The 26,450-nt window shown below is 40.2% G+C and overlaps 2 protein-coding genes and 2 non-coding genes across 7 annotated transcripts in view; 3 read left to right on the top strand and 1 right to left on the bottom strand.

Annotated features, from left to right (window-relative positions):
• Positions 1-482: 482 nt before the first annotated feature.
• Positions 483-556, bottom strand: trnai-aau (transfer RNA isoleucine (anticodon AAU)). Its single transcript has one exon. It is a non-coding gene; the product is annotated as a tRNA-Ile (tRNA).
• Positions 557-664: 108 nt separating this feature from the next.
• trnai-aau (transfer RNA isoleucine (anticodon AAU)) lies at positions 665-738 on the top strand. Its single transcript has one exon. It is a non-coding gene; the product is annotated as a tRNA-Ile (tRNA).
• A 985-nt stretch (positions 739-1,723) lies between these two features.
• pgap1 (post-GPI attachment to proteins inositol deacylase 1) lies at positions 1,724-18,770 on the top strand. The gene is made up of 26 exons (XM_086266348.1): positions 1,724-1,972; positions 4,930-5,083; positions 7,304-7,479; positions 7,638-7,809; positions 7,905-8,065; positions 8,246-8,298; positions 8,378-8,444; positions 8,584-8,689; positions 8,824-8,882; positions 9,512-9,595; positions 9,754-9,803; positions 9,956-10,007; positions 10,088-10,165; positions 10,859-10,934; positions 11,031-11,104; positions 11,187-11,238; positions 11,318-11,384; positions 11,737-11,842; positions 11,929-11,967; positions 12,083-12,267; positions 12,439-12,669; positions 12,749-12,884; positions 13,338-13,388; positions 13,631-13,842; positions 14,498-14,602; positions 14,684-18,770. Exons 1-26 carry the CDS (start codon positions 1,841-1,843, stop codon positions 14,820-14,822), a joined length of 2,817 nt encoding a protein of 938 aa, XP_086122474.1. The 5' UTR covers positions 1,724-1,840; the 3' UTR covers positions 14,823-18,770.
• A 3,777-nt stretch (positions 18,771-22,547) lies between these two features.
• The window catches only part of hecw2a (HECT, C2 and WW domain containing E3 ubiquitin protein ligase 2a), a 50,260-nt gene continuing 46,357 nt past the window's right edge, over positions 22,548-26,450 (top strand). For 2 of the 4 annotated variants that reach the window (XM_086266056.1, XM_086266060.1), the window contains exon 1: positions 22,548-23,243. The gene's annotated coding sequence lies outside the window, so the exon portion shown is untranslated. The remainder of the gene's footprint in view (positions 23,244-26,450) is intronic. The other 2 variants (XM_086266057.1, XM_086266059.1) reach the window with 2 other exon arrangements.

Genomic DNA, 26,450 nt, shown 5'->3' on the forward strand with positions numbered 1-26,450 from the left:
TAAATAAGAAAAATCTAAAGTTTTTCTTAAAAATTTGTGATTTCAATCTCAGAATTGGTAAAACATTTCATTTTTTTAGATTGTTTTCATATATTCGTTATTATGTATATAGATTTTAATTTAATTATTAACATATTTAAAATTTTTCTGCTTCAAAAGTATAGCCTAGCTGATACAGTCCACACAGGCCAAGGACACTGTCACTAAAGCAAGCAGGCAAGAATGATTTGTATTGCGCTCACTTTACAGAAAACAAACTAAAAACCCTGTATGAGCCACAGTGAATTTATAAACATTGTCTATACTTAGATTATTGTCGGCATCTATCAGAGCTTGTGTTTAAATTCTCTTGTTGTTTGCTTTCAGACAGAGGAGCTCTGAGAAACACTTTGTAGCACACATTGAATACTTTATATCTTTGGCTGCCTGATACACTCACGCGATGGTTTTAAACTTGATTATATACACCAATAAAAACCTACTGGCCCGTACGGGGATCGAACCCGCGACCTTGGCGTTATTAGCACCACGCTCTAACCAACTGAGCTAACCGGCCAGGTGTTAATATGTGCCCGGTCCCCGCACGCCGAGATTCTTACGTTGTCAGCAGGACTCCAACTTTTTCCTCTTGTCCGTGTCAACGGAGTCACTCATTAATATACAGGGCCGGTTAGCTCAGTTGGTTAGAGCGTGGTGCTAATAACGCCAAGGTCGCGGGTTCGATCCCCGTACGGGCCAGTTTAAATTTATTGGGCAGTTTTGGTATGTGGATAAAAAAGAGAAGAAACAGACAATATTGCCATTCTGTCGCAAGATACACTGATCTACACCAAATTTGGACCCAATAGTGGTGTCAAATATTAGAATCATCACAACAAAGACTTAAATTCGAACAACTAAAGGCTGCTTTATAAGAATAGTCTCGGCAAAAACTAACTAATGCACATACATATCTTATACTTATTCTTCTATTATACTCTTATATTAAGACTTCTTAATTAGATGCGCAGTTAAAGCCATGCATGTGTGCATGCATATGGACATGGGAAGAGGCCTGAATTACACAATCACACAGAAACAGCCCAGTCAGGACATTATTGCTGTGAGGCAACAGTGCTTACCTCTGCGCCACCACCTTGAGAAAAATATCACAGACACACATATGCTTGTATTTTTTCTTTAAAAAGAAATTACTTTTGAATTTCACTTTGGATTAATCACTTTAAGAAGATATGAATTTGAGATTCATTTTGAGACAGATTTATTGTCTCAAAATGAATCTCACGAGTCTCAAAACTTTTTAATTAAAGAAAAAGTTTTGGGGGTTTTTTGTCTTGGGATTATACAATCAGATTTTCAAGGGGGAAAAGGGCATGGTATTGGTATTTGTCTTTTAATTTTTTCCAGTTGGCAGCTGCCATGAATGCTGTATAATTTGCACTTTAATTAATTATTTTAGCTTTGAAATTGTCACAGATTGACTAATGTTTAATTGCTTGAAAAAATATATACATATAAATAAAGGTAATACTGTTAATAACACACAAGATGATACAATTTGAAAATAATAAGAAAAAACTTAACAACAGCTGCTAAGCTAAGCGTAGCTATTTCTCGCGTGAAACGTGTGACTTCCTATTTTCTCTCTCATTGGTCCATTTCATTTAGAGCTTTACACCCATTGGCCGGCCGAGCTGCCACTCTTTGGGTGTGCGGCGTGTGGTTCCTGTTGTGAGCTTCAGCCGGTGTCTGACAGCCTGGCGGGGAACGAACAGAAGGAAAATGGAATCGTGTAGCTCAGACATCAGTGAAATTTAAAAGCCACACTCACGGTGGAAGCATGAAGCTCGCCGCGGTGGCTTTTTACGGTTTGGCCGCGGGGCTGCTGGCGGTCGGCCTGCGAGAGTTGCTGACAGGCTTCGAGGAGAACAGATGCAGTATGACCTATATGTTTGAATACCCGGAGTATCGGGTGAGTACTCAGCTAATTAACTCAGAGCATTCCAAAGACCCGCATATCAGCCATCAGTTAGGTATATTCGGTGTGCTGTTTAAGGTAGAGGCTGGTTGTGTGTCGCTAAGTGGCTTCTTATTTTTATTAGCGCGAATGAATGTTGGTTTATGACTGCCAGGTGTGTTCTAAGCTAGTTTCTGAAGGCTGCTAGCGTTAACTGAGGGAGAAAGTAATGTCAGGTGCGTGGCTACCCTATCAGTGTGTGTGGTCGCTCTTTGTCCTCCCTGACAGGTGTGTGAGTGTTTGTTTGCTGAGGTTTAGGTTAGTCGGATTATTATCAATGCAGCTTGAATTAACTGCTGATGCTTGACCCCTCTCAGCAGGTCACCTGCAGATCAGCTTTGCACGATATCGGACGTGGGTTAAATGCACACAGGTCCAAGCCTCGTGAAAGTAGTTGAAGTGGTCGCCTTCCTCTCCTCTATATGCGCACTAATGGGTTCATCTGTCCAGAAGTGGGGCACAGCTGGAGGCCATGCGCCATGTGGGCATCAGCCTGAGTCCACACAGTTCAGGAGTGTGTGTTCTGTTAGCGAGAACAAGGATTCAGAGTCCCACTTTATGTAGATATGCTTAATGTGCACAATGGACAGAGTATCGGGAACAGAGTTCCGAGATATACAGGGCGGAAATGTATGGAGGTCGAAGACGGCCAAAATTTAAAACAAAGTCTTCAGAAAATAAATTGACATGATGTTAAAAAGAATAAAACAAATGCATCCATTTTAAGATGTGATATAAACTAAAAAGATATTTCTATGTTAACTGGCTTCTTTATTTATTTAATTTTAAATTAATAAATAAACAAAACCTTATTTACCGTTATTTACCTTTCGGTTTAATTTTAGTGTTAAAGGATTAACATTTCAAATACTTGAAAGACAGAAACAAAAGTCCCGTTCAAGCCAGCATATGAACTAGCAAGTCATAGACTACACAGGTGTAATGCACAGACCCAGATACCTGCTAACTAGGACTAATAAAATAGACACCAAAGCTACACCACTTGCCCCAGCAGCAAAACGTGGTGTAGAGGTGCAGTTAAGTCACTAAAATTAGCAGAAGTGAGGCCCACCAGCCAGCTGTCAGCTACAGCTGTCTATATTGGCACACCGATCAGTCAAACTGGCCATGCCCTTAATGTTAAGGCTTCAAAAAATAAGAACAGTTGAGTTAAAAAATTTCACCCAGTACAGTTGTTAAAGGAAGAAATTATCTATTGACAAGCTGTAAACATCTTTATTTCTGCTTTAAAGGTGGACAATTTAACACTAGAGTCAATGGGGACACAGTTAGAGCATCTAGTGGACATTAGAGGAACTGCACCTTGTAGTATTTTTGTGTTGGCTCAGTGCTTTTGCCACGTGGTTTTGACATCTCACATATGCTTCCCAGATATATTATTAACTTCTTTTGAAAAATGATCTTATTTTAAAACTGTCTGTAAGGTGTTTTATTTTAGATAGTCTCTTTGCTCTTATTTTGAAAGGTCAGCAGGTGTGTGTATGTCTGAAAATAACTGCTACAATATCCCACCATGAGACATCACATGCACGGTTACTTTATTTTAAACATCAAAGTAAATGGTCCTGACTGACAGCTTTATTTTCAGCTCTCTAATCCCCTGACTCGAGAAGGCCATTTCTGTCGTGAGCCGAGTGTCGATCAAACGGCAGGTGAAGAGATGACACTTTGAAGGACACCGCCCTCGTTCGTTTCGTGAAACAGAAATTCATGAAGAAATGTAAAAAGATAACAAAACAGCCAAAATTCACTTCACTTCCAGAATTACAATGTTAATGAGACATTGTTACCAAGTGTTAACACCGTTTATAAGTCAGTTAATACAAAATGTATCCATTTACTTTCAATAAAATCCCCCCTTTGATAACTAAGACATTTAGAAGTGTCTCATTTAGACACAAAGCCCTCAAATTGATGTCACACATGACCATAAAATAAACTGCACTCGGGTGCACAGTCTCATCACCTTTGGTTTAATGTCACATCCATAAACCTCAATTTTTATTTTTTTTTAGACGAGCATTCAATCTAATATTTCTTTGTCCCTAAAAATTAGGTTATTATAATGTTTTCACAGGTTGGATCAGAAGTCTTTGTCTTATAAAATTAAAGTGCCTCTATTGTCCCAATAAACAGGTTAGTTTTTAGGTTAGGGGGTCACCATTTTGGTACAATAAGTACATTTCATTTGAAAAGGAAATATGGAAATAAACAGGTTTAAGAAAACGATCGATGACCATAAATTGTTTTTAAATCATGCTACACTTTAAAAACATGTCAAATTTTAAATAGACAATGGCGTAAATTCATAGGTAAATGAATAAAGAAGCAGTCAGTAAGTTCAGTTTTTTTTGTTTTTCTTAGTCATTTGAGGACTTTTAATTTTGACACTTTGGGCCCTCCATAAAAACCTAGTAAACGTATTTATTTCTTATGAATGTTGGGCATTTCATCAGAGTGTCAAACTAAAATGAGAGTTAGCGCTTTGTCATACTGCAGCTCCCCAAATGACTTGTACCTGACAATCCCAGAATGTCCTGTTAAAAATTTCTAGGGGAAAAAATGAAATTTTAATAGGACTTACATAAAATTTCAGCTCCTTACTGTCCATACTTCCGTTCATTTCAAACACCCCACCTCCCCAACAGAATTATTCCCTTAATGGTCAATACAAAAAGCTAGTGTTATAGTATATTTGTCACTTTTAAACATTAAGGATCAGCTGTACTCATGCTCAGTGTTTGCGTAGGTGCTTGGAGTAAATCAGCTGTAGATTACATGTAGGCTCAGCTGTAGTTGCTTTATAGCAAGCTCTTTGTGATGTAACTGTGACAGCAGGCTAATGAGCTGTGTGAGTTTTTGCCTCCTAACCGCTCTCCGTGTGGTTTCAGCGTGTGGCGCTGCCTCGCCGTGTGGCCAGACTGTACCCGGCCTACGGGCTCTACCTGTACGGAGAGGGTGTCTACGCCCAGGAGACCCGAGCACTCAAACTCACCGGCGCCCCTGTGCTTTTCCTGCCTGGAAATGCCGGAAGTTATAAACAAGGTAAGAGTGCAAAGTTGATAATGGTCCAGTGCTTACATTTAAACTATCATGAACGAGTGGGGGAAAAAACTGAGAAGTTAAGTTTTGTGCTACAGCAAAGACAAAGGAGAAACGGAGGACATCAAGCTTTTTGTTGAGTCATTTCTGGCTGAAAAAACAAACTGAAGTTTCCTTCACAAACAGAAATTTTTGTCTTTGTGATGCTTGCTTTTTGCACATGAGGGGTTAAAATGTCCAAAGTTAGTGTTGTGTTTGCGCTGTGAAACTAAGGGCTGTTTTCTTCTTCAACAAATGACATTCCTTGTTAAGAGACCAGGGAATCGTGTGGTCTAAAACTACTTCCTCCCATGTATTTGTACTCTGACACATGAAAAAAACTGCAAAACCAAAAGTTGGTATGATGTGTGACAGTCTCTCTCTGCTCAGCCAGTTGTCATCAAGAGTACCTCACAGCCCCCAACTCACTAAGAGGAGCATCGCTTGAAACCTTTTAAAAGCATAAATTTAACCTGAATAGAAAAATGGTGGGAGGTTTTATAAAGGTGAAATAGCATAAAAACTATTTCAGACCACAGCTGTATATCTGTTTCCATACTGTTGTGAATATGGATTGTCAGACAGCGGCACCTGCTTGAGCCTGCTGGAGTTTTTCTTCCTGTTAAAAGGCAGGTTTTCTTTCCCACTGTCGCCATTTGCTTGCTCAAAGGGGTTTCTTTGATGTTGGGTGTTTCACTCATTCATTTTAGTGGCGTCTTTATCTTCCAATATAAATCATCTTGAGGCAACTGCTTTTGTGATTTGATGCTATATAAATAAAACTAAATTGAACTGGATGTTGTGGCTTGTTTTGTTTTTTTTGTTTGTTTTGTTTAACTAGGAGGTTTTTATCTTATTTTTGTAGTCGTATAAAATGAGCAAATATATTTATGAAGAAAAAAAGAATTCAGTGATGGATGGATTTGAAAACAAAGTTCTGAACATTTTCTTGTAAGAAAGCTCTAAAAAAAACAGTTGGTGAAGGATTTGACTTCACTCGAGGACTGGATTCATATAGTCCACAAAATTTATGTTATGTAGAAACTGACATTTAATTGAAGACAGGAAAAGGCAAAGTGTTGGAAATCCTGGGGCGATTATGTATCATCGTTTAGAGTAAGCACTAAATTAAGTTGGTCAACAATAACTTGTGATGCTTCAACCCCCAAGTTGCTAAGTCATGTTAGTATTAACTTATTTACTTCCTTAATTAGGTTTATGGGTCTTGAAGCTGGTTTGAAGTGTTGGGGTATACCATATACATCCCTGGTTTCGAATAAAAACTCATAATTTAGAACACAAGCATTCAGTTTTTTAACTTTAAGTAGATGCTCAAAGCTTTTTGCATTATCACATCGATCAGGATACCTCAGTGTGTTTTTCTAATCTATTCATCATGAAAAACTGGTTCAAGCACATGTTTTCACAGTTTGCGCTTGTTTTTTGCTGTGTCGTTATTACGGCATTTTAAACGCGTCACCGAGCCTCACTGCTGTACTTCTCTTAGTATCATGAACTCACTCACTGTAGTTTAATCAGTCCAAAATAATAGAAATAAACCTGTGAGTGGAAACAGTCCTCAGCACATGTGCTGTTTATTCCTGCTGAGTAGAATTTGCTCAAACCTGCAATGCTAATGCTAAATAAAATGCAGTTAATAGGTGAATATACTTTTTAATAGTTTAAGAATAAATGTGCACTGCATTTTATAATATAATTTATTGTATATTAGATTTTTAATTCTGGGGGAATTCTTGGGAAATTCTAACCTGGAATCTTCTGGTGACTTCAATATTCTCTCCAACTAATAACTCTTGTTGATGCAACTCCTTTCTGAGATGATGGTGGCTATCCATTCTTTCCACCAGCTGTGTGTAGGAGTGGAACGCCCCCGCTTTTATTCCTGTGAATACAAACAGATTTTGCTGTTACTCTGGTGGTTTTTTGCTGCCCTGCATGCAGTATTCCTCAACATTTCTTCTCCTGCTTCCATTTTCTGGCTTCCATGATCACTTTTATCAATAATCCAAAGTCTGAAAAAAGAAAATTATAAATAACTCTTGCAGAGATTTATCTGATCAGATGATGCTGGATAGCTAAGTAGTACTGACCCCACAGCTGCACCACATCATTCAGTTTAATCCTCACTGATTTAACACCATCTGTGTTCTTCTGTTGTTGAAGCTCGATCTCTGGGCTCAGTCGCATTGAGGAAGGCTGAAACCATGGAGGGAGGTCTCCACTTCAACGTGTTCACTGTGGACTTCAACGAGGAGCTGGTGGCGCTTTACGGCGGCAGTTTGCTCAGGCAGACGCATTTCCTGCACGAGAGCATCAAAGCCATCCTGAGGCTGTACAAGGTTAGGCCTTGAATATCAGACTGGGTTACTCCAAGTGACGGAGAGAGAGAGATTATAACCGGTCTTCACCTAATATCAAATTTAAAGTGAAGGGAAACTAAGTTGAACTCTACACACGCCAGAAGACTTGAAAATTTCACGGGTTTTTATCTCTCCAGCACCTGAAGACCCCACCTCAGAGCGTTGTGCTCGTCGGTCACTCCATGGGAGGAGTGGTGGCCCGGGCACTGTTCACTTTGCCTCGTTTCAACACTAACCTGGTCAGCATCATCATCACCCAGGCCTCCCCTCACCTGGCTCCAGTGCTGGCCCTGGACCCGTACCTGCTGGGTAAGAGTTGGTCAAACCTGCTCAGTTCGACTCGTTCATGTAGCATAAACAGATTTCTACAGTTTTTTTTTTCTCTGCTTGGTTGCTGTGTGCAGATTTCTACTCTGCAGTCAGACAGAAGTGGGTTAACCAGGCAAACAAGCTCAGGAATGTCACAGTTTTGTCCGTCGGGGGTGGTTATCGTGACTACCAGGTCCGCTCCGGCCTCACTTCCCTGCCGTGTCCTCCAGGAGACCCGAACAAGCTGTCACTGGTGGTACGATTTGCTCCTGAATAAAGTTTCAATTCAGCCCTTTTTCTCTGGTTCCTTTTGGTATCGTTCTCACTTTGGGACTATTTGAAGGAAAAGTTCTCATTTTGTGTTGTTTTTGACTCCAAGTGCTGTTTTTTAAAATGTACTTTTGTATCTTAAGTTTTTCGTCTTGTTTTTACCAAGGTGACTGCAGTTCCCAGGACGTGGGTGTCTACTGATCATCTGTCCATTGTCTGGTAAAGGACTTTTTCCTTTTTTGGAGCCATATTTAAATATTACTAAAATTATTTATGTTTGTGTGTCTTTGTGTTTCAGGTGCAAGGAGCTTGTTCTTGCCACTGTCAGGGCGTTCTTTGATCTCATCGATCCTGAAACCAGACAGGTGTGAACAACAACAACATGTGTTTTCCTGCTGAGGAGACATGAAAGACAAACCTCCATCAGAGAGAGTTGGGAGATGGGAATATTTAAAGCAAATGAATAAATCTGACAACCTAACTTAATCAGTTTATTCTTAACAGTTCACAGAAAACTCTGAGAAGAAGTTAGCTGTGCTGAATTATCATTTCATTAAACATCCCGTGAGGTTGCCTGGAGAAACTCAAGAGACACCAGTCTCCATTTCAGGTCTCCATCTCTTCTTTTATGGTTCATGGCGACAGTGTAATACACTTGCATCCAAAGTTTCGCTGTACCTCACTGTGCATTAATGATGAATCACTAAGATCGGTGTCCTGTTGTTTGTCTGTTTTCTTTTCCAGATCTTCCTGATGCATGGAGTGAAGTTAACACACTTCGTCTGGCTTACAGCACACCAAAGGTACAACAGAGCCTCATCTGTAATGATGATTAATAATTGAATGGATTATCTGCCAGTAGCTGATACAAGTTGTAAAAGAAAGTTATTTTTAATGTATAAAATGTATCTACTCGGTAAAAATGAAACCATCTGGAGTGATGTCTAATCCATAGACTGTATGAAAAAGATGGACGTAGCTTACAGGTCTGAAAAATGAAACCAGTGCAGTAGTGCTTAAAGGCCATGAGGGGGCGGGGCCTCCTGTTTCAAAAAGAATTCTGATTGTATAGAAATTATAAAATTACTTGTGACCTCAGTAAACATGTTCCTGATTCATTGTTCGTGATTACAAGTGCTACTTTAGAGTCTTATCGAATATAACACAATGTTTATTGTGTCAGTTATCATCTCATTAAAAATAAATGAAAATAAGATAATAAATCAGGCTGTGCTTTACGGTGTGACTACACTGTGCTTGAAGAGTACGAGTATGAGCGTGTAGCGTCCCATAAACGATGTCTCAGTTAAACCCACATGTCGCACTTCACATCTGGTCAAGGCTACAAAACAGGATTATTTGACTAATTAATCTGACAAAACAAACAAAGCGATTACAGTAATCATAAGTGTTTTGCTCTCTGTTTGTACAGGAAGGTCAACCCAAGTTCTTCCTGTTTGCCCTGTCGAGTCGCAGGAAAGCCTACAGCCATTTCTACTGCCGGAGCAACAACCTGGTGAGTTACTACCATTTGTTTTTGAGCTGTAAGAGCTTGATAATATTAACATGTGTAAGAGTTAAGGCTAAATGCTTCATATTTAGTGCAGGAGAACCAAGAACATCTTTTTAAATTTGAAACCAAGTGAAAAGAGATTCTGATTTATTGTCCAACAGGAGATGACCAGCTGGGTGTATGGCTGTTTGCAAAAGAATGGCTCATCATGGTAAGTATATCATTAATGTCAAGCTTTTCACACCACCTTTATTCTCAATAAGCATCTTTAATATTTTTCTCCAATGTGAAAAATGTGATGGAGTTTGTGGATGTGTTACACAATTATTTATTTCTGTTTCTTTTATGTCTCTTTTCCTCCAGTGTGTTTGCAGCGGATCTGTCTAAGGGAACTGAGCTTTTGCCTCCCTACAAGGTAACTATGGTCTAAAAGAGACTCCATTCAGTTCAGTCTTTATCCCATCAGCTGTCCTAACAGTCTGTCGTCCTCCTCAGGTCCTGACTCTGAGGCTCAGTGACTTGTCGTCTTTTACTCATCTGTTTGTCTCGGCCTCAAACCTCAATGGCAAGCAGGTACTTCAAACTAAACAATGACTCAGTATTTCAGATTAACCTGCAGTAAAAATGTTCTGGTCTGTTTGCCATTGTTATACTTCTACTTCCATAGCCTATATTTGAAATGAGGAGACCAGTGTTGGCTTGTTTTATTTCAACTTTAAGCTCCATATCATCTTTCTGGCTGTAGATTTTGTACACAGCTTTCCGAAGAATAGCTGAGTTTAGTCATGAGTGTTTGTGGTCAATGTGCACAAGTCCACAGTGGCATCAAAGGATTTAAAGGTTTTTTTTGATATATAAAAAGCTGAAGCTGTTTTCACTCCTTTTACCGTTTTAAACCTAACAGAGGTGAAACTACAATGGTTCACAAATTCTGCTAAGACTAGCTTTAACCTCCTAGTTCCATAGTGTAAAGTCTGTGTGATGTCCAATTTAGCCCGCAGATGTTATTGTGCTGTAAATTTACCGTGAGCAAATGGATTTGATGTGTGCTGCGTCCTGCTTGCTCTACTTGGGCAAGCCTCTCTCAACTAAACCAAAAGCAGTGATGGAGGTGATCCAGTTGTATGTTACATGCTGATTCTGACCTGATCTGTGATCAGCCTCAGACTACCCAAAAACAGAGGCCAGAAGAGGAAGAAGCCAAACAAACAAACCCCCCTTTTTTTAAAGAGCTTGTCAAGGTTTGTGTGTCTGTCTGCTCTGCAGTTCACGGTGGAGTGTGAGTGGCAAAGAGAAGAATCTCAGACTCTGTCTGTCGCAGTGCCCCATGTCCTGTCCTTCGGTGAGTAATCTAGTAAAACCGATTCACAAACTTTTTAAAAAAAAAAAAAAAAAGTTGTTTTTTTTTTTTTTCAGCAATTGTTATTTGGGTTTTTAGGTTTGACCTCGAGTGATGTTACGGTTAACTCCTCTGGACTTCTTCACACCATCGAGCTGCAACACTTTCACCAGGTAGCTTTCACTGTGTTCTCAGGTTCTAGTCAGGATCAGCTTCCCTGTTTCAGCTAAATTTAAAACTCCTCTGTGTCTCCAGGTCTATCAGGCTTTCAGAATTAATGTTGCAAGCCAGTGCAAAGTACAGAAAGGTGAGTGTGTGTTGTTGGATCAAGAGGCTCATGTGCTCATGCTGTAATGTAATAGTGGTGACTGATTGTGTGTCTGCAGACAGATTGCCGAGCGTGTACAGGATAAAGGTGCCATGGTTTCGAGAGGACTCTTTAACCACGGTCAGGTGAGTTTCTGAAGTTATTCTTAGAGACTATGTTTAAGTAACCATGGTGAGCCAAATGCTTTTATTTTCCCTCCACATTTTGGCCCGTCTGATGTCAGTAAGATCGAATTTCCCACTGCGGTCATGCCAGAGCGCAGAAGCCTGACCCACCTGCAGTTCCAACCTTCTGTTTGGGAGGGACAGCCAATCAAAAGAAAGTTTACTTAAAGAGGTTTTACATCTGCTTGTTAGAGACAGAGGATGAATTGAGGGGTTTGACTTAGACTAGTACCAGTAAAACAAGAACTGTTTTTGACCTATGATGAGTAGCTTTTCTTTTAACCTGTCATGATTGATGTGATCTGTCTGCCAGCGTGCCATCAGTGACGGAGATCTCAGGGATGCTCCACACAAGTCGTCCAGACAACACCTCAGGTGCACTCCTGCAGCTCCACACTGCCCCCAACTGCCAGTATAAGGTACTACCTTCCAGCTACCAGAAAGAAGGTCGAGTCTTCTTCACATTTGTTGTGACAAACTGTTAAATATTTACCCTGTGACTTAGGTCTCCATAAGAACTTCGTTACCCAGGGTGCTCGGACAGGTAGGAATTGCCTTGTTTTATTTATTCCGGTGAAATTAGGGGCATCGTGGCATTCGAATAAATCTTTCATCTTTAATTACCAACTTGATTCACGCTGTGGCATCTTATCTGACAGATACTGAGGTTCTGTGGTCACATGGTACCAGTGTACACAGCTGTAACCCTCCTTCTGGCCTGTGGGGGGCAGGTGTCCTCCATCCTGAAGTCAAGGCGAGCTGCAGACATGAGTCAGATGGTGGGCAAAGGCCTGCAGCCCCACAAAGTCAACCTGCCTGTGTATATTCTGCACATCGCACTCAGGTAAGCTTAGTGGTTCTAATATGAAGCTGAGTGGGAAGGTTATTTTTTTTCTGGCCTCAGAAAAAACTGACTGTGGTTAAAACCGCCTCGGCCTCCTGCTTTAATTTAAGATAAATTTTCATATAACAGTCAAACGCCTCAGGATGGTTTTCCCTTCTGTCCCCCCCACAGCTGTAGCTGCTTTCAGGAGGTCTGGTCCATGCTTTTCCTCCCCTCTATGGACACACTCCCTCCAACCTTCCTTGATGTGGCATTTCATGAAGAGGAGACACCAGGTGAAGAATGGGTTCACCTCCTCTCCCCTCTGCTGTATATTTTTGGGGCAGCTGTGGCGTACTGGGGCAGCGCTCTACTCAGACTTGTTATCCGGCTGATCTCGTTGGTCTTGGCTCCATTGCACAGGTACCGAGGTTCATTCAAACATTTGAAACTGGCTGATTGTCTGTTTGTTCGCTTGAGTTTTAATTCTTTTCATCTGCAGGCCGTCTGTCTCCAGAGACTGTGGCACCCTGCGGCTGCGAACCCAGCTCCTCATCACGCTGTGTCTGACTGTTATGGGCGGGACTTCCTGTGGGGCGTTGTCGATATTTGCCTCCTTCCTGTTCCACCTTTATAGGGTGAATATTGATTTAATTAAATTATTTATAATTCTGCTGTCCAGAGCTGCTTAGCAGGTAACACTTCCTGTAATTCAGATTATAATGAAGGAAAAAAAGCCTTAAAATATCTAATATTTACCATAAATTTACTTTAAATTTGATTATGAAGATAAAAACAGTGCTGGGCAGGTAAATTTTGTGAATCAGGTTTTAAAGCTTTTGGGTTTTTCATGAGACTTTCTCAGGAGTATTCAGTTTGTCTTTGTCTTGACCAAACACCAAAGCAAACAGATTTTCTAGTGTATATTTTATGTTCTTAAATAGATATTTAAAAACCATGAATTGTATTAATTTATTTATTTTTTTAAGTGGTGCAGGAGCCTTTGGTGTAGCATGGACTTCCTCTGTGGAAACAAACTCTGTTTTGAAGTTTCAGCTGAGCTGCTGTTTGTGTTTGTTTGTTGCTCTCAGGTTCTGAGGCTGCAGATGACAGAAAGATATTTGAGACACATGTTGAATCTGGTAAGATGTTCAGGTTTAACTAACATTTATGTTGTAAGATTTTCATTTTTCTTTCATATCAGGCTGTAACCGTACTTAATTTTGCTGCAGTGATTGAGTGAGTGACTGGCTGGCAACGGCCTCAAGTGGACAATAGGGGAACTGCAGTTTATGGCATTCCCACATCTGCTTATTTAAATACAGATTGCCAAACTGTTATAAACCAAGCTTTGTCTGATTCATCGCCTCTGGTGTCTTTCCAGGCTCCCCGGAAGCACAAAGAAGCTGAGAATGGCACAATCGATCCCGAATGCTTGAGCAGGTCTAAAGAAAGCAACGGCACCCCCTTGCTGTCGGAGTGCGCCCTGCAGGAGGTGAGGGATGACCTGCAGCTCCACCTCTGCCTGTCGGCGCTTTTCACTCTGCCCGTCATGCTCAGCGGTCCCTCGCTCATCCACTGGATCCGTAACCTGAGGTATGTGAGAGAAAGATGCTGCTCTGCACATCAGCGTTAATTTCTCTGAACCTCACAGTTGATAAATAGATGCTAACTGTGCAGTATGTTTGTTTTAACGCACATGTGCAGTAGCACAGTGACTACAGCAGTCTCCAGTAGAGTGTCTGATTTACAAAGGAAGTCTACCTGAAGTTCACCCATGATCACACAGCTGCTGCTCTGGCTTCAAGCAGACAGCCGAGGGAGCAAGCTGTTATGACTCAGTGTGTGCGGAAGAGGCCGAGAGATAAATAGGACTGCATAAATCATTTTTTTATTATTACATTAACACAGGGAAGCATTTGATGGGTAAATGTGTGGATGTCATGGAGGCAGAGTTCAGGGCAGAAACCGTCATATCCTTTGGATTTTCCCTGTAAATTCACATTAATGACTATTTATTATATTTAAAAATGTTACAGAGTGCACCTACTTGGTTATTTGCATAAAATGCCTAAATGTCTGGACTTGTTATTTGGGTTTTTAGGTTTGACCTCGAGTGATGTTACCGTTAACTCCTCTGGACTTATAAGAATGTGGGAACTGTATGCTTAAATAAACACAAAGGTACAGAGTGTGATCATTAGGATAAGTAGTTCCATATTAACGCTCTCTGTTTGTTGAACCTGTGCAGGTATTCCACCCAGCTGAATCCCGACCCTTGCTGGCCATACATCGTGCCTCTAATTTTTGTCTACATGCTGCTTATTAACTGTAACACTTTAAAGCTCAGCAACAGGTAGGAGCACACCTGCCCAGCACACACATTCCCAGTGAGATCCTTCATGCTAACAGTTAACTTGTTCTTCATGTTTTTCAGTAAACTGCTGCCTCTGACCTCCTGCCTCCCTCTCCCCTTGGCCATCATCATGGTGACTTTCTCTCCTCTTCACCTCTACAGAATCACCTACTTCCTGTTGGCGTCACTCATCCCGCTGGCCTTGTGCTGTCTCCTCTGACAGCACCGGGCTGGTTTCAGTCTCCATCTCCACCATAACATGCCTCTTCTTAAGTCGCAGCCTGACTCTCTGAGGCTGGTTGAGGACTTTCTGTACCGGGCTGCTATGGAGCGGAGCCATAGACATACATAGCCTGGTTAACTTCCTGCTCACTGTTAGCACTAAAGGCTCCGTGGTGATTACACAGGGTGTTTTAAAAAGAGAGGGTGTAATGGCCTCAGAGCATTTGGTGCAAATATGGCTCTGTTGGATTGTCCTGAAACCATGTTTGCCTTACTCTGTATATCTATAGCCCTGCCTTCAGGGAGCGCCAGCTCCACAACCAGTGAAGCTTATGATATGAGAGACTGTGGAAAGGGTGTTACTGTTATAACATGATGTTGTTTCTGGTGTCAACAGTGGCGTTGTTCACTGTGGTCACTGTGCTGTAAACTCTTACACTGCCTACTGCTTAGCAACGACTTACAGCTCTAACTGTTACCTGCTCACTGTCGTAGTACCTCCTCTAAACCAGAGGCAGAGTATTACATTTATTCCGTTAGAGAAATCCAAAGCAGGCGTGTTTATGTTCTCACCTATTTGATGCACAATATTGGCAAAATGAAGGGTTGCACTGAGGAAGGCTTGTGTACACGTGCAGGTTTGGGGGCGTCTTGTTATCCAGAGAAAGTCTGAATCTCCATGATCTCTACTACACCTGATCAATAAGAAACATTCTACTTCCTGTTTATTTGATTTTTGATTTTAAAAGGTTTAGCTGCAATTCAGGGAAGGGTACAGCAGGGGGAGCTCATGAGATAGTGTAAGAAACTAAACAAACTAAAAGAATTTTCACCAGATTTTCAAACATATGGCGGATCAAAACTGCTAAAATAATAAATAGTAAATCTGTAACTGAATTAAAATTATATCAGATGCCTAAAACAAATATTCATTAATTTATAACAAAGTAAATAGAAATTTTTATTTTAATTTCCCATATCTTATTTTTTTCCAATTCCCTGTTACCCTTTTATGCCTGATGGGGTGTTGCTGTCACACCATGGGGCAAGCGGGCAATGTGGACACCCAAGTTTGTGAATACGAAATCAAGTTCGAAGTTCGAAATCTCAGTGAGCTCAAACTCGAGGTCAGAAGTCAACTATTCTACATATCACCTGGGCATTCATTATTATATTTTGCTTTAATTTTGGCAGTTTCAGTGCTCTGTAGAACAAATTTATCCGTGCACGTGTCAGACTTTTTAGGGTTTTTTTTGTTTTTGCTTTTTTAAAAAAAAAAAAAATATTACATGTCATTTTGAGAAGGAAGTGAGCACTTTAAAGGCATTGCTGTAAAACGTGTTCAGAAATCTCTATGTGCCAAACTCGCTGTAATCCTGTTGATGGGTTAAAAGTAAGTTAGACCAAAATGCCAAGGAATTTGAGAGATGAATGCCAAGCAGAAATAAATTAGCGTTTTAAGGTGGAACAAATCATAAATATTTCATTATGGGCATACAATCACATGTTCATTCTATATCAGGTGTGGTTGTTGGTGTTTTGAGGTGTGTTGTTTCTGTGTACGTTCTCTGTGATATCCGGACCTTGAATCCTGGGATTGGAAGTAGAATTTGCTTTTTGCTGGTGTTGTGTTGAGTTTAGTATTTATCTTATGTTTGAGTGTTGGTTGAAGTTTTTTGTTTTCATTTCATATTTGAAACGTTGAAAAAACATAACATAAAAGAACTTGTAGATTTGGATTTTAACAATTTAACAAGGAGAGGATAGAGTTGTTTTGTTTTTTTTGCACTGTCAGCGAAAAAAATCAAACCAACCCCATGTTATTTATCTTGGCACCTCCTGACTTCCATATTTTTCTTTGTTTCATTACAAACCCTTCAGCTTCCTGCTGAGGATTTAAATATTCTAAAACTGCTCACAAAAGTTTGTTATCATTAATGTTGGTGTGAACCAACATTAATGATGGTGCATTGATTTGGGACTATTTTCAGTTGCGGATTATTACAAATTTAATGCTCTAGTTGCTTCCTTCAGCAGCTGCACAGAGTGTGAAGTAGAATACAATGGATACGGGTTGAAAATATGAATGAAGTGAGACCTTTTACAAGAAATATGACAGAAATAAGACTTTTGTTTTAATGAGAAGAGAGAGCATCTGATATGTTGAAGCTTTTGAATGGAAAGAGTCATAGAGAAAAAATCTGTTGCCACAATTACTTCAAACTGTTATCATTGCTGAAAACAGTTTTGTGTGTGTGTTTGAGTGCTGTTATAACATGTAGGCCTGACTTTTTGTTGCCTTTTTGTTCAATTTTTGTTGCCAAATTTACATTTTTAAGCCAGTTTCACTCACACTCGTTTGACCTTAAATCAGTTTAATCAGTTAAAATGTTTTTTGTGTGATAAATATATGGGTGTTGTGCTCCAAGATTACTTAACAAAAAAAAGGGAAACATGTTGTCAAACATTATTTTGGCTGCTGGCCAAAACATATTCAAGTTCGAAATGGGGTAATGTGTCTAAAATTGGCTGTAATTCCTCAATAGCTTGGAGATTACTTTTATTCAGCCCCTCGAATTAAAGCAGAGAGAGTCTACTTTAAGCCTGTAGTCACTATGTCACTCTAACTTGAATATGTTTTATTCAGTAACTAAAATAAATCAACTTCAAGCATATAAGAAGCTAGCTCTGAGAGTTTGTATTTCATGTCATACCTTTCTCTCTGGAAAATTATGAAGGACCAAAAATGCTGAAATAATAACTTCATAAACAAATAAGATATAAAATGCGCTAAAATTAATAAGTAAAAATTAACGTAAGTATTACTTAATTTATGGCACATTTTATAACATTGATTTTTTTTTTTCATTTTATTTTTAACTTGTGATTTAATCTTCCATTGTTATTAGTTTGTAGTTAAGTTATGCGTTTGGAGGTAGAAAGGAAAATTATCTGCATGACAGTGCCATCATTTTTATGAAGAAAAAAATCAGTTTTAGCTAAATAAAGATGAAATGAAGAAACACGTTTGTGGAGATAAATGGAAGGAAAAAATTTAATGGAAATAAATAAATACTATATAATTGATATTATGGGAAACAATATGGTGACAAATATGTCGCTCTTTTTTTCATTAATTGAGTTGTACAACTTTTTACTTTTTTAATCTTTATAATTTGATCTTTATTCATTGCCTTGTTGTACATGAATTTTGACAGCTTCAGTCCTCCGTACTAACAGTGTCTTATTTTATTTCTGTCTTACATCCTGCTGCTGCTGCTGTGCCTTTTTGCTTTCTTGTGTAAGCAGCAGTTTGTGTTCAGATCTCAGCAGCTTTGTGCTAGCTGAAGCCCTATATTGAATGTAAAGCATATATCACTCCTTTGTGTCCACTCGCAAAGCTCCTCTGTTTTCTTTACATTTTATTTAAAATGTGGGACTCTGTAGTAACTAAATACTAAAGATTTAGGGACCAATCAAGCTCACAGTCAGAAGTCAACACGCTCTGCAGAAACCGCTGTTCCCAATGTGAATGTACCTGCACTGAATGTCTCTGTGTGTTTGAGTTTATACAGTGGTGTAAGTGTTCAGCTTTTCTCTGCACTTGTGAGTTTTTGGTATAGTTTTAGTGCTTTGAGATGCACATCGTCTGCCTCGCTGTGAATCGGTGGCAAACACAACTTTGTAGAACAAATTAGTAGCGATGAGAGTTATGTTTTCTATAAATAGACTTGTGACTTGTATCGGTGTTCACTGTGATCACGTCCTTCCACATGCACTCTCGCACCGAGTAATCCACACACAGACAACTGCTGTTCTGGGGACATTTTGCTATTTCAAATTTGGTGGGTTTTGTGTTTTTTAAAAATGTGATGAAGCTCTTGGAATACATTCAACATAAAGTTAAAACATTTGGATTGAAATAAAGCAGGAAATCAAATTCTCATTTTATTTTGTTCTATTTTGAAATGCTGTCACTTGAAACCAGTGTGCCAAACTGATGCATTCTCTTTGTAGAGCATCTGTCATATATATGAATGTGCAGCATGGCTTCAGTTCAGGTAAAAGGACCTTTGCATAGAAGGGCACGTTATTCCTCCAAATCTCTCTGTGGAAGCCTCCAGAAAAAAAACCTCAATTTGTATAAATTGCATAAAATAGGCGCAGGAATTGCTGCCACAATGTCTCCTATTATAGCCAAAATCGGCAGTTAAAGTGGACCTTTTCTTATTTCCAACTTCATATTTTTTATTCTTGGACTCCTCTGTAGCAGCTTTGCATGATTTACAGTTCAAAGTAGTTCTTCTTTATCTTACACTGGGCCAGTTTTAACTCCTCTCCCTTTAAGGCCCTCATTAGCAACAGATTTGAAAAAGCAGGTAGGTGGTTCTTCTATGTCCCCAAATTTGGATGTACCCTCTTTATGATGTCATACAGTTGCAAACTTAAAAAACAAAACTGTCTGAAACTGAGTGTTCTGAGCAGTCTTAAGATGGTATTTTCAGAGAACGGGGATTATCTCTTTATTTGAAAGTTTCATCATGCTTGGTATGAAATACAGGAAAGCAGAATAGAGTTTATAACATCCTAAATGTCAACCTGTTCAAAGTGATTATTATTTTTTTTTTTTTTTTTTTTTTAGGCATGCAAATTTGTGTGAACAGCTAAAAATATAAGCTTTTGTTTGTTTGTTTTCTCATCCAGCTACTGACACATTTCTGTCATATTTAACAGGATTACTTTCTTCCAGGGTTCCAGTCAGCAGCTTGACCTCTCCTCTTCCTCTTATCTGCGTTTTCCTAATTTCATTACACTCGGTAATCTTCCAGCTTCTCCTGCTTTCTGAGCATCATTTATTTTAATGTTCGGAGTGCTGGTAGCTGCTTACAGGAGCTTGTGCCTGCTGATGGTTGGGAACGAGTTCATGAACTTTTGAAAATGGCATCACCCCATCCTTTCATTAGGTCTCTAAAGATGCTCATTGAGGTTTGAAACATTAGTAAAAGTTAAATAGAGGTCAAGTCTTTTGCAAGGTGTCGTTTTCATTGTCCAGAAAGATTTGTTATAATTTCAGTTTCAGACATCAGTTTGTCTTCTTGCTGAACTGAACCACAGTAAGAGAAGTTTTCACCAGATTACTGCATCCCACTGCATCTTTCTTTCTTTTTTTAATGAGCTTGCTTCTCTGGCTCCCAAGGTGACACTCACTCTGATTGATCTCTGGAAACATCCTTCGTGCAGCTGCCAAAACCCGAGCTGCTTTTACCCCTAAAAACAGACTAGAGGCTTCAAGATGTCGCAGTAATTTAAAGTCTTAAAATCAGCCATTTTACTGGTACTTACTGTAAATTCAAGTGTTAAAAGTTATCAGCATTTGCAGAAACTTTGATTTTATCTGTATTGTGCTGAAGAAATATGAAGTGAAGCTGAACTGTGGCCTGGCTGTACTTTCATGTACGTACCAAAAGAGGGAGCAGCGAGTTAGTGTAACCTTGCATTTAATCAATAAAAAGCACATTCCTATTTACAGTGGCAGCCAAGGAAAAGGCTGGTAAACTGCTGCCCCCTGGTGGTGAAAGTTTTAGTCGTATTTCCCAGAACAAACACAAAAACCTTTAAACGACACACATCCTTGATCTCTTTTTTTGCTGTTAAGTGACAGCCAAAGAAACAATATCAGAGACAGCTGATTGTTTTTATTCATAATCATCTTCTGTACAAACTTGTGATGTTTAACAGTGTTTACCTGGTGATATGAAATGTTCTTACTGCAGTCTATAAGTGCTTTACAGTTCAGTGGTTCCACTTGTCTTGCTTCTGCCTACAGTGACTTTAATACCTGTAACCTCCTGCTAGCTGGTCCTCGTTGTGCAGAACTAGTTAGTCCTCTAACACATGCTCATACATCAGGCAGTTGGAAACGCCTTGTTTTGTTTATTCACGTTTTCTGAAGAGGCTCTGGCGTGGACGAGTATTTAATCCTCAGGTTTCTGTGTCGGTGTGTCAAAATCAGTCGCTTTGATGTTTTTTATATCTCTCACATTTTTATCTGATGTGACTGTAAATGAGCAAACTGTGCAATTTTTTTTGGCACTGTTGTTGTTGGAATAAAACCGCGAAAATGACTGTTTTTGTTTTTATTCTGTAGTGATGTGATTAGTTATTGTTACAAAAGCATCCTCGGGGCAGTAACAGCTGAACTTACCTTGAGGTATCCAGAGACTTGCTGAGACATCAGTGTGATTAAGATCGATGCTTCCCTGCTCATAAAATTTAAAATTTGGTATTCAAAAGATATTTATATGGAGGGCCAAAACTATCAAAATGAAGTATAAACTAATAAACAACACATTTTAGACATTTATTTTTATTTTATTTTTTGCAGTTTACTTTATTTTATCTATTGACTTCTCCATTGTATTTTCCTTTCAATAATTTTGATATTATTTCAATCCATCCTTACATACTGCTTCAGTCATACATGTGTTTTCTTTTGAACATCCATCTATTGAACTTTCTGTGTTTATAATTTGACAGTTTTTGTAAATCAGGGCGCAGCTGAAATAAGCTTTTATTGTGATTTTAATGTGACTAAAACTATTTTAAAAGTAGTGAATGATGATTAGTAGTAGTATTTCAGGCTATACCTATAACTGTTGACCACATATCAGCGTCTCACCGGAAAATACTCTTTACACTACACTTTCATGCAACACCAAAGATTAGTATGTAAGAGATGGGCATGAGGGCACTAACTAGTCAGTGAAGTCCTGTTAAAGCCTGAAATGCAGCGTTTTCTCCACAGTCATCTTAGCTTTTCAAACCAGCATACAGCCCTAAAGTATGCCCTGTTTTATCCTCCTTTTTAACTCTAATGGGAGCATAATTTGCAAAACATACATCATTCTGTATTAAATTAGACCTCAAACTGCAGACTTGAATCATAATGTCATGGATCAGGCCAGCTGAGGGCCATCTTCCCTACACAGCAGGATTATTTTTTTCAGCCAGAGCAGTCTCCCCCTGCTGGTCATCAAAGCCCATGCAGTTTTTAAGAGACCGGTTCACCGTTTCTGCATTACCTTCTTCTGTTTCAGTTTGGCACTCTTGCTGCACGCCTTCTATACAGTCACCAGAGGACTGTGTGTGCCTGCCATCACCTGTTTATCTACAATCTGAATCACATTATTAAAGGAACCAAGTCAGTGTTTCTACAAACTCCACTCAATTTTACTTAACAAAAAAAAAGTCTCTAAAATGAAATCGGTTATACCTTAATGGCTACAGAGTTTTGGTGATACATACGGAGAGCTTCAGAGGCTGAAAGCAAAATAAATAAATACATAAAAATTTTAAGAAGTTTCTAATTTTTGAATATTTTCATAATTTATAACAAATTTTAAGCCTAATCATTTTTTGATGCATTTATTTAATTTTATTTAGTAGTTTATTACATTAAATTCGCATAAATGAACCCACCAAATATTACTTTCTTGGAAAGAAAAACAACTATATTAACAATATTTATTATTTATAACTGCTACAGATGTTTGGGTTTTTTTGCGGGGGGAGTAAAATTGTTATATACGTTTTTAGAGGCCCGTGAAACATGAATTTGTCATCTTGTGATATATTTTTAAATTTTATTATTCTTTGATTTTGTCAGACTTGGTCCTCTATAGAGCTTAAACGTTTTTAAATATAGTGCTTTAGTACTGTGTGTGTCTGTGGTGCAACTGTGGTGCAACTGTAGACAGGTAGACAACACTAAGCGCAGTCTCACTCTCTCTCTCGGTGGGACGTGTCCAGATTCACGCCCACTCTGGCATTTTCCCACATTAATATGCAGCGTATATACTGTACGTTATCGTCAGTCAAAAAACTACATCTCAGGCTCGATGATCCTCTGAAGAAATCCCTCCGCGCCCTGAAGAGGAGAAGTCGCTCCTCTGCAAACACCCTGCCGTTACGCCATCCTCCGGCAGGCTACGCTTTTCTCGTCCCTTCCTGGACTGACAGCAGCTGCTCAGCCCAGTCAGGTTTTGAGCATCTGCTGGGACTGCTGGGAGGACGTCGGCTCAGACTGCAGCGCACTGCGATGCAGAGAGGGGGGCACTGAGGCTGTGATGCCGGAGCTGTAATCCGTAAACCTGTGCGGACGGAGCGCAGGGTGGAGCTGGCGGAGTTCGTGCGCACACCTCTGGAAGCTGCTGCCGAAGAGGAGCCTCTGCAGCGCCGCAGCTTTGCACCGGGAACCCGCCTCGGTACGTGACTCCGAAACCGAAGCTGCCCCGGATCCCACAGGGAGGGGGGCTGTAGCGCGGCACCCCGCCCGTCTCGCCTCATTTGGACCGCACGGACCTGAGCCGTGATATTCGCGCACGGAACCCACCGAGCAGCCCGCACCTCTGCGCCAAAGGTAAGCAGCTCCGCGAGGCGCGGGGGCGCGTGCAAGCGCTCGTGGCTTCCAGCAGGCAACGAGAGCCTGTTGATGACGATGATGAAGGTGCTGCTTAGAGTAGCTGAACGCGCCGCTGAAGCGCCGCAGCACCGACTCCGCGCTGCTGTTCGATCGATTTCTGTGTCACGCGCGTGTCTCTGCACAGACGCGCAGAAAGGGAAAAATGACGTAGGGAATTCCCACAGTAATCCAATAGCGCGCGGCGACACCTGCACATTCCGCCAGTGCGGCGCGGCCTGCAGCCGCGCGCGGCCTCGCCAGCGGCGCGCGCGCGGACTGAAACGATTAAAGTTGGATGCGAGCCGTTATGTAACGTGATTCTGCTGACGCGGTTCGCCATGAGCGGGGGTTACCTCCACGTCCCCGCGGCTCGGGGGTGCTGCTCCCTGTTTACGTCCACGGCGGTTCAGCTCAGCCCGACGGGATCGATCTGAATCACAATCCATGAAAGTGCAAAAACATCACCTCGTGTGTCTCTGCACTAATGAAGTCCTCACCTGTTTATTTAAGGAAGAAGGTATTGGGGACATGTGGCAACATGTGGGCTTGAATACTCAGTCTACGTTTAATTTACCTGATGTAATTTTACATGCACATTTGAATTTGTCTGTTTAATCCGTAGAGGATAAAGTTGTTGTTTCTCACACTCACAACAACTCCGTCACCACTGGATGTAGCTCAGGATGCTGTAGGGCCACAAGGCTTACCTCTTTATGTAAGACTGTACATGATTTTTATGCCTCCTCCCCCTGTCCCACACACTGAGGCACTGCTGCACTCTTTGAGTGGCTCAGATATTCAAAATTCAGTATTTCAGGGAATGCCAAACCTTTAATTTGCATCATCAAAGATACAAAATTCGTTTAGTAAATTATACTCTTATACTTGTTGTCCCACATTTACTTTCTTGTCATTTGGTCACACTGGTACACTGCCATGGTGTGCCATTTTGTGGCCCACAATGGGGGCTACCACATTAGCTACACACACCTTCAGAGTGGTCCAGTCTGACAGTGTAGATGCGCCAGCAGTGGGTTTAGTGGATCAGTGTTGAACACCAATGCTCCAGAAAGGGTCAGGGTTAGAAATGTGTTTCTAGTCCACGAAATAAATTGTGGTTGAAGAGTGTGGGACAATACATGAATGATGAATCACATGAGTCACATTTAACGACGTGATAAACACAAACATTCATGTTTCCATCACTGGTTTGTGGGATAAGCGAGCGGTGACAATTTTATGATAGAAACTAGTTATTTTCTGGGTCAGCTTCCAGTGTGATGATGAGAGGCAGTTTTGATTATGTAGCTTCACATCACAGCTTAGCAAAAAGCCTTTCTGACTTTCAGCCATCAGGTAGGTAAACAACCCCACAGCAGAGTTATACTGTCCCATTCAGGCCCCAATCCCCCCATAGTTTCAACATATTTGTGGTCCTAATTGAGTTTTGCTGTTGTGGAGCCTGCAGTGTCTTTGCTAAATTCCCCTTTGGGAGCAACTTTATTATAAATTGTTTATGCTTTGATCTGCTTTCAAGGTAGGGGTTTGGATGAAATCTGCAAAGCTGCAAGCACGCTCAGCTTTCTCAAAAATCTGATACTTGAAACAGATGCGTTACCCGAGATGAACTGGAACATGCAGAATTTCTGTTTTGCTCTTGCAAAGAAAAGAAAATTTCCTCACTTGACAGAATTTGACGAGGTTATGGGGGGAGGTTTGGTTCTGATATCTGTCCTGACTGAGACCCTACAGAGTCTTTAATGTTAGCTGCACGTAGGTCTACTGACTGAGGACTCAGTATACAAAGTAATTTGTAAAAGTGATGTGGAAAAACAGCATAAACTATCTTTTTGGCTGTTTCAGTTCTACACATGCCTCTTAAATAAAGTACTGTAGTAAATGCATGTGTGTTGTAATTGTTCTTCGAAAGCATATTAATATGGGATAAGTGTGATTTTCCCACTTTAATATGAACTGGATACACAGTACATTATGATTGGTGAAAAAAATAAAGCAGATGTGCTGCAGTTTGGAGAGAAAACCCCAACAATCAGATCATTTCCTGTTAGCAGCACTTAGTGACTGTAGGGAAGAAGAACTTCCTTTTAACAGGAAGAGACTGACAACAGAGCTGGGATCATGAAAGGACAGCCATGTACTGTGACATGCTGGGGATGTGAGAGGAAGATGAAAAGAAAAAAGGCAAGCATAGAGAGACCATGAATAACAAACAGGTGATATGGCTTTTTGTTTTGTTGTCTACCTCACTTCCTGTTTATTTTGAAATCTTAAATGCGCTTTAGTGAAGTCATGCTTTAATGAGGTCATGCCATTTTTCTTCTATACCTCTCTATCTTAGACCGTATGTTAAAAATGGCTACTGTGACATCACCTTTTGGTTTTAGACTCCATATCTTGAATCATTTAGTCTGCCACCATGTTGTCTTTTTTGGAGCCAGAGTTGACCATTTCTGGACGAGGGGTTGGAGTGCTAAGTTATCAGCTAATGCTACCAAGCTTGGTTATCAGTCTGCATCTATAAACTGGACAGGGTTATGTGCAGTCACAGATATCTACAAATTAAAGATAAGTATAAGACTGGAGGTCTCCTGATGTTAAAGAGGGAGTTCTTCCACCCCACAGTCTCCTAAGTCTTGCTCACAGGGAAACGTCCAATCGCTGGGGTTCTGGTGCTGTATGAATGAAAACGAGTTGGATATGATATCTTCAAATAGTATCATAGCAACAATTCAAATGGTATTTAACCTTTTATACAACTTTAACTATTAGTTAAGCGTTAAGGCAGGGTGTGCAGTTTTGTGGTTTGTAACAAAGTGAAGTGGAGCTGTATGGTGAGAAAGAGCTGGGTTATTGTTATCATTAAGCACCCTTATTGAGTCTTTTTTTAGATGGTTAGAAATAGAAGGAGACGATACGTCAGATGTTAAAATGGGCGAGGGATAGAGGGCTGTGTCACCCTGCAGTGATGTCACGAAACGGCTGACTGCTTTATGTGCAGGTCATCATTAATCCATGATTAACTTAACCCGCGAATAGCCAGCTGTCTCCTTTGGTTATTATAATTGTTGGTTTCGCAGATATTCACATTTCTGTAGCTGCTCTGTTAATATGAGATTCCTCTGTGGGTCTCAGCCTGATGCGCTA

This window comes from Aulonocara sp. 'chitande type north' Nkhata Bay, linkage group LG16 (genome assembly GCF_057382095.1).
Source record: "Aulonocara sp. 'chitande type north' Nkhata Bay isolate Kocher_YH1m ecotype deep benthic linkage group LG16, A_spYH_male_GT1.1, whole genome shotgun sequence".
NCBI lineage: Eukaryota > Metazoa > Chordata > Actinopteri > Cichliformes > Cichlidae > Aulonocara > Aulonocara sp. 'chitande type north' Nkhata Bay.